The sequence below is a fragment of the Triticum urartu genome, chromosome 1, assembly GCF_003073215.2.
Source record: "Triticum urartu cultivar G1812 chromosome 1, Tu2.1, whole genome shotgun sequence".
In the NCBI taxonomy this organism is placed as follows: Eukaryota; Viridiplantae; Streptophyta; class Magnoliopsida; order Poales; family Poaceae; genus Triticum; species Triticum urartu.
Window position 1 is genome coordinate 18,077,890 of NC_053022.1, and position 8,109 is coordinate 18,085,998.

Below are 8,109 nucleotides of genomic sequence, written 5' to 3' on the forward strand. Positions count from 1 at the left end.
AAATGATAGTGAAATTTTGAACTCTGTTAATGACCTCCTGGATTTGGAAGCGGAACGTGCTTTAGAAACGATTCGAAATTTAGCAGCGGTAAAACCCATGAATGATGCAGATATTGATGCGTTGGGTGTCAGAGTGCTCGATAATTTTTGTGCGGATCTTGCACCATCTATTCCCGAGTCTGAGGAAGACGATGCCTCTTTAGAAGATACTGTAGTTCGATCCACTGAGCCTGGTTATGAGGACCGGGTGGAGGACCATAGCAAACCCAAACGCAAGTGGAAGCGGAAGGTTTATCCTGCTTCAACGGTATGTAGGAGTGCTAGGATTCGTACTACAAAAAAATTTCATGATGAAAGATGAAAGGAATCTTTTGGAATAGCAGAGGTCTGAAAGACTTGGCTAAAAGAAGGTTTCTTGCAGATGCGTCTATCGAGCATAGATTAGATTTTATTGCTCACTCGGAAACTGGTAGAGATAATTTTGCGCCCCAGTTTCTCAGTACTTTATCGGGTGGTGTAAATTTCGATTGGAATTGCCTGCCTCCGTGAGGAAGATCGGGTGCGATCTTACTTGGAGTGAGATGCGATTCGCTGGAAGTCCGAAGTGTTGTGATGGGTGACTTCGCGGTTAAGTTTCGGGTTAGGTCCAAAGCAGATGGGTTTAACTGGGCTCTGGTGGCGGTTTATGGTGCCGTGCAACCCGAGCTTAAACCCGAGTTTTTGGCGGATCTTGTTTGAATTTGCGGTTCTGAGCAGCTCCCAATTTTAGTTGGGGTGACTTTAATATCATCAGGAGGAGAGAGGAAAAGAATAATGATAATTTTGACGGAAGATGGCCATTTATGTTTAATACCATTATTGAAAGCTTGGATCTGAGAGAGATAGAGCTTTCCGGTAGAAAATTTACTTGGGCTAATGCGTTGCCAAACCCGATGTTTGAGAAGCTGGATTGAGTCCTAGCGGAATGGGAACAGAAATCCCTTTGGTAACAGTTCAGGCTCTCTCACGCGGCATCTCTGTTCACACGCCTTTATTCGTGGACTCTGGTGAGCCCAACCACGTGGGAAACAAAAACTCCTTTTCATTCGAGCTGGCATGGTTTGAACGTGAAGGCTTCTTGGATCTGATAGCCAGGGAATGGGCTAAGGATGCAGGAGGTAGGACTTCCGTTGAGCGCTGGCAGAATAAGATTAGGCATTTGAGAAGTTTCTTATGTGGGTGGGCTAAGCACCTTAGTGGGATTTATAAGGTCGAAAAGAAAGACTCCTTACACTTATTCAGTCCCTAGATTTAAAAGTCGAATCCACAATTTTGCAAGCCACGGAGCTTCATGCTAAGCTAGAAGCAGAGATGAGGTTGAAAGAGCTTCTCCGTCAAGAGGAATTAAAGTGGGCGTTGCGGGCTAAGGTCCGCAAAGTTGTCCAGGGGGACACGAACACTCAATTCTTTCACTTGATCACTAATGGCAAGCACAGAAAGAAGAGAATCTTTCAGCTTGAACAAGATGAAGGAACTATTTTAGGTCAGGATAACCTAAAAGTATACATTACCGAGTTCTATAAGGAGTTGTTTGGTCCTCCGGAGGATAATTGTGTGTCCCTAGATGAGTCCAGTATTGAGGATGTGCCTCAACTCACTGCTGATGATAGGTGGCCCCGTTCACGGAGAAAGAGGTGTTTGAAGCTATTGCGCAGATGAAAAACAATAAGGCTCCAGGGCCGGATGGATTTCCGGCGGAGTTCTATAAAAAGTGTTGGCATATTATAAAGGGGGACTTGTTACCAATGTTCCATAATCTATTCTCTGGACAACTTCAGTTGTTTCACTTAAATTTTGGAACAATAACATTGTTTCCTGAGAAAATGGAGGCTGTGAGAATTGAACAGTTCAGGCCGATCTGCCTTCTCAATGTGAGTTTCAAAATTTTCACCAAGGTCGGGACTAATAGACTCACACAGATTGAGCATTCTGTGGTGCAGCAGTCCCAAACTGCTTTCATGCCGGACAGAAACATCCTAGAAGGGGTGGTGGTCCTTCATGAAACGCTCCACGAAATTCACTCAAAAAAATTAGATGGAGTTGTTTTTAAGGTGGATTTCGAGAAAGCGTATGATAAAGTCAAGTGGCCATTCCTTCAACAGGCCTTGCATATGAAAGGTTTTGATAAAGCCTGGCGACGCCAGGTAGAATCGTTCACGCAAAAAGGGAGTGTTGGAATTAAAGTGAATGACGACATATGTCATTATTTCCAAACACATAAGGGCCTGAGACAAGGGGATCCGATGTCTCCTATCTTGTTCAACATTGTAGCTGATATGTTGGCAATTATGATAGGAAGGGCTAAGAAGGCTGGACAGGTGGGAGGCTTGGTACCTCATCTAGTTGATGGAGGTGTGTCTATCCTACAGTACGCCGATGATACAATCATCTTCATGGAGCATGACTTGGCCAAAGCGAGAAACATCAAGCTGGTGTTATGCTTATTTGAACAATTGTCTGGGTTAAAGATTAACTTTCACAAAAGCAAATTGTTCTGCTTTGGTAGAGCCAATGACGAACAAGAGGCATATAGGCAATTGTTTGGATGCGAATTGGGAACTTTACCTTTCACATACTTAGGTATCCCAATTCACCATCGCAAGCTAACAAACGGAGAATGGAAGTGCGTTGAGGACCGATTTGAAAAGAAACTGAGTTGCTGGAAGGGCAAGCTCATGTCATACGGGGGCTGATTAATTCTGATTAACTCGGTTCTCACGAGTATGCCTATATTTCTTTTGTTGTTCTTCGAAGTCCCAGTTGGAGTTAGGAAAAGACTGGACATCTATCGATCACGTTTCTTCTGGCAGAGCGATGAACTCAAAAGAAAATACCGACTAGCCAAATGGGATATCATTTGTTGACCGGAAGACCAAGGGGGTCTTGGTATTGAGAATCTTGAGGTCAAGAACAGATGTCTTCTCAGCAAGTGGTTGTGGAAGTTATCGGTAGAGACTGATGCCACTTGGGCGCAGCTCCTTCGTAGCAAGTATCTTCATTCCAAAACTTTGTCCCAGGTAACAGCAAGGCCGTCTGACTCGCCCTTTTGGAAAGGGCTTATGAAAGTCAAAGTAACCTTGTTTAATAAGACAAAGTTTATTATTGGCAATGGCGCTAGCACGCGATTTTGGGAGGATACTTGGCTCGGAGAGACCCCCCTTGCCATTCAATACCCGTCGCTATATCGTATTGTTCAACAACGTGAGGTATTCGTTGCAACGGTACTTCAATCCACTCCACTTAATATGCAGTTTCGCAGGACGCTAATTGGCAACCGTTGGGAAGAATGGCTCCATCTAGTAGGTAGACTGATGGAGGTTCAACTATCTCAACGGCCCGACGCATTACGCTGGAAACTTACTAGGTCTGGAGAGTTTACTGTTAAATCAAGGTATGTTGATGTTATCAATTCAAGCTCAATTCCTAGTTCCAAACATGTTTGGGCTGTCAAAGTTCCGTTAAAAATCAAAGTGTTTATGTGGTTTGTCCATAAATAAGTAATTTTAATCAAGAATAATTTGGCAAAGCGTAATTGGATAGGACCTACTAGGTGTAGTTTCTGTGATCGGGATGAGACTATCAAACACCTTTTTCTTGATTGCCCGTTAGCCAAAGTTCTTTGGCGGACAGTTCATATTGTTTTTAACATTACTCCACCGCGGTCTGTCAACACGTTATTTGGAACGTGGCTTAACGGGATAGGGCCCGAAACAGCGAGGCACATTCGCGTAGGAGTATGTGCTTTACTGTGGGCAGTCTGAAACTGCAGAAATGACTTGGTTTTTAACAGAACAACAAATATTCATTTTTTACAGGTTATTTTCTGAGCCACTGCGTTGATCCGTATGTGGTCGCTACTTACTCCGACGGAGGCCAGTGAGCGTTTGGTTACTGGATCTATCTGCTGGGAGATGGTAGCACGGGATATCTTCAAACGGTTTGGATGTCGGTCATGTAATAGGATAGACAATTAATTTACATATCTTTCTTATGTCAGCCGGTTGTGGCTTTTTCTGGCGAGTTTGTTTTCGCCCTTCTAGCTCTTTGTGAGCTCTCCTTTATTTTTCATTTTGAGACTTGAAGACCTTGTTGAACCTATTTATTTGTTTAATAAGTTGGCAGTATGCATCATTTTGATGCAGAGGCCGGGGAGTCCCCCCTTTTCAAAAAAAAGCATCAGTCATATGCTCTTCCGCATCTCCAGGTCATTGGGAAGATAGATTATGTCCACTTCATCGATCGACAATCGACGAGTACTAAAAACACAAAGAGCGGACAATTGATAGCTATGTGCTTCGATTTAAGAGCCACCAGCTCACCACCAAGAAACAAGACAAACGGAGGAGACTTTAGTCAGCATACCGTTCACTACGTCTTCAACTAATGGAGGAGGCTTGGCTGCATTTCTTACAGGTTTTGTATACTTAAGGGTGTACCTGAATAGTAGTAGAGCACACAACTAGCTCCAGCCATACCTTGTGTAGTTCCTAAGCAGAGAGTGCAATGGAGAGGGCTGACCCGATATTGGTGATGGCGTCGAGCACAGGCGTCGTAGCTAATAGCTCGTCAAATGCTCTGGTTGTTGGTCTTTGGGATGCCCAGCAGTTGGGGGTGATGTCTTCCAGTAATGTCTCCCCTGCTGCCACTGGCGGGGACACGAAGCCGGCGACCATAAATCCCCTGCTGCTGGCATCGGCGAGTGTTGGCTCCTGGACGGCACTGAATTATCTTCTCAGCAAGGAAGACAAACAAGCACCACCAATGGTCCAGCCTACTCAGGTATTTCTTGATTTGCTCGTGGGATATCCTACCAGCAATAGCACCAAGGGAAGATTGACGGTGCAACAAGCTTCTGAAGATGTAGAAAATGTGGTTGATCAGCCTGCTTCACCCACGGCTGGTCTACTTCTCAACGGCGTCACTGCCGAGGGGGACACCGCACTGCATGTGGTTGCCAGCCATGGGGACGGCAAGGAATTCTTGAAGTGTGCAATCATCATCTTCAAAAGGGACCAAGACCTCCTGTTTGTAGTGAATAATAAGGGTGACACTCCCTTGCACTGTGCCGCCAGAGCCGGTAAGCTCCAAATGCTCTCTATTCTTGTTGGACTTGCTTAAAGTTGCAACAGGTTCCACGAGTTCCTGAGAAAGGAGAATGTGCTTAAGGAGACAGCCTTGCATGATGCTGTCCGTATTGGAAATCAGGATATTTGTTTGTTGAAGGCTGATCCTGACTTGGCCAATTATCCTAAAGAAGGCACTTCCCCATTGTACCTAGCAATTTCACTTCAAAGATATAGTATCGCACGGACCCTACATGACAAGAGCAATGGAAATCTCTCATACAGTGGACCCCATGGCCAAAATGCGCTACATGCTGCGACTTTTGGAACCATAGGTATTAATTAATTATTTTGGAAGTTAGGTATTTCAAATTACCAATTGAGTTTATATGCATAAATTATTTCAAACTTCGCATATATTTTTGTTGTATGCGCATATGTTTAATAGATGATGGGAGGGATCATTCAAGACTTCCTGACACTTTTGCTGTTAAGGTAGAATATAAGCAAGATCAAAACGGTCCAGTTGGTTCCGGTAGTCTATGGGGAAATATGACCGTATACCCCGATTAAGTTATATGTTCACATTTTTATTAAGCACTCCTCCTACCCAAAAAGTGAATGTCTTGATGTTCCGTGTTAATGGAACTAGATGATACCCCGCACGTTGTTCGATAATGTCGTGAAAAGAAGTGCATAACTAGGTGTTATGTAAACAATGATAAACTAATGAAAATAAAATGTAAGAGTATTCTTGAATTACACTTTAAAACATTAAAAAATTATGAAGCTTAAACCAAAATGATGTATACATGAAAAAAATAGATTAAATTAAAATAGGGTCATTTCTTAAGAAAAATGTGAAGGATCAACTATATGTGTATGCTCCAAGCACCAAACACATATTACGTGCCCATGAGAGCACAGAACTTAATGCAAAAAATCAATGATGACTTGCATGCATGGACCGGTGATGTGGCAAGGAAACGTTGCATGTATATACTAATGAAAAAATTGCAACTTATAACTTGCATGCATGACTTGCTGAAGTGGCATGGTTACATGTCTAGAAAAAAATAGGTAGTGGGTTGTAGTGTATCTCTGATTTAAAATCCAATTAAAATCCACTAGTGCATGTTGCATGGTAGAGGATTATCATTTTTACATCGGGCGGATGCTAGTGGATAAGCTAGTAAGGTTAGATAATTAGAAGTAGTGGGGATCACAATAATCTGGCAGCTATGATTATGATAATGTGGATAAGCTAGTAAGGTTGAGAGAATTATATTTAAGAGTGGGGATCACAAAGATTAGATAAAATTAAAAGTGGATAAGCTAGATTGAACTATAATGGATAATCTGACAGCTACATTAATTATAATAATGTGGAAGCACGAATGTTGAGATAATAAGAAGTAGTGAGGATCACACTCTTAGACATATAGTATATTGTCGTTACTAGTAAGATTATCTGGAAAAATTGAATTTGTCAAACTCTTTTGTTGTTGACAATCTCCTGGCTCACATGTTGTCTCACTTACCTTGGACTAATAGACAAAATGTCATATTTTCAGGGATCACAAAACATATTTTGAACTGGAATAATTAAACCCTTTAACAGTCGCTACAACGGCGGATGAAGGACTATGCCACATGTTTTTTTACTGTGCCGAAGGGAAACTTAAAAACGCGTCCGGCCTCCTCCTCCCCTTTTCTCTCTCTCATTTTCCCACCTCAGCTAGGGTTGCCGCCGCCGCCGCCCCATCGCTCCTCGCCGTCCTGGAAGCTCGAGGCATCGTTGCCGCAGTCGGACGAGCCCCCGACGGACGCGGGGAGGAGGAGCTCGTCGGGGGCGTTCGCGCGCAAGTTGGGCGCCAGCCTGTGGGAGATACATGACGTCGTCAGGGCCGCGGGCGCCAGCCACCGGATCCGCAGGCGCGCGCGGAGGGGGCCCGCCGCATCCTCCTGCCGCGACGGCGATGATGACGACGTGGATCGGGTGAGAGCCCCACTACCGCCCTCTCTGTTTTTTCATTGTCAACGTCGGTTGCGGCCTGTTATTTTCTTGCAATCTATTCCCCCAATCTCCATCATACTCTACACTGGCATCATGTGTCATTGTCGCTGAATTTTCAGTGCATCAATATGTTAGAATTAGTTCCTAATGTGCAGCCAGTGCGGCAGATAAATTAACTTTTCTGCTGCAACAACATATCATATACTGTTGCTCCTTGAGATTTGGCTATTTCGGCGCTAGAAAATCCTTCATGCTCCTGTTACAACTTTGTTCCTGCTAGCTAGGACACGTTCTAGCTTAACAGTTGCACTGGACTAATCTTTTGGCGGGCTTGTGAGAAGTAGTTGCATTTCAGATCCTCTTTGTTTCCATTGAAAACCGATGAAAAAGGAGAGATTAAGAAAAAAAATACTGCTCATATGTACATTATTTGTTCATATGGACATTCTTCTGTGCTAAAAAACATATTTTGTTGTGATTTGTCACTGCTCAAAAGAAAGACAGTAAAAATGATCTAACTTTTTGTTCCTGCTTTTCCTTTTTTACATTCTCCCTAATTTATTTTACCTTCTACTTACAATATATAGGCTATGTCGCCACATGTGTGTTTCCTGTAATGGCTTAGATTATCTTGAAATTTTTAACTTCAAAGGGTTCCCTGACATAGCTTTATCATATTCCACATTGCTACTCCAGACAGAATACATGTCAATTTTGCTTGAAAGGTTTTGAGTTTTCACTGATGGGCATGCTGGTCCAATGGCAAAACCAGCCAGCCAGTATAGAACTCTTCTAGTCAAAGCATAGTGATCTATTTGTATAGACTGTTTTTCTAATTAGATGTTGTGTGTGCCAGGCTTCTACATAGTCTTAGGAGTCGTTTGGTTTGCACTCTGGTATCGTTTTCGACTTTCAGTATCAGAAAGCGCTGCTTACTATATTCTCTACTGAATACGTGTTTTGTTTGGTTCGGGCGTGAGGGAATGCGGA

General features: G+C 43.2%; 1 protein-coding gene across 1 annotated transcript; it reads left to right on the forward strand.

Annotated features, from left to right (window-relative positions):
* Window positions 1–4,513: 4,513 nt before the first annotated feature.
* LOC125532566 lies at window positions 4,514–7,295 on the forward strand. Its single transcript, XM_048696585.1, has 5 exons — window positions 4,514–5,063; window positions 5,169–5,437; window positions 5,551–5,597; window positions 6,841–7,101; window positions 7,239–7,295. The coding sequence occupies exons 1-5, from the start codon at window positions 4,543–4,545 to the stop codon at window positions 7,293–7,295; spliced, it is 1,155 nt and encodes a 384-aa protein (XP_048552542.1). The 5' UTR covers window positions 4,514–4,542.
* The last annotated feature ends 814 nt before the right edge of the window (window positions 7,296–8,109 follow it).

Bases quoted from the DNA above. Each gene is read 5' to 3' on its own strand.
- LOC125532566 (XM_048696585.1), top strand. From the start codon at position 4,543: ATGGAGAGGGCTGACCCGATATTGGTGATGGCGTCGAGCACAGGCGTC. The intron at 5,064-5,168 runs GTTTGTAGTGAA...AAGTTGCAACAG, and splicing joins AAAAGGGACCAAGACCTCCT to GTTCCACGAGTTCCTGAGAA. The intron at 7,102-7,238 runs GTGAGAGCCCCA...CTGAATTTTCAG, and splicing joins ATGATGACGACGTGGATCGG to TGCATCAATATGTTAGAATT.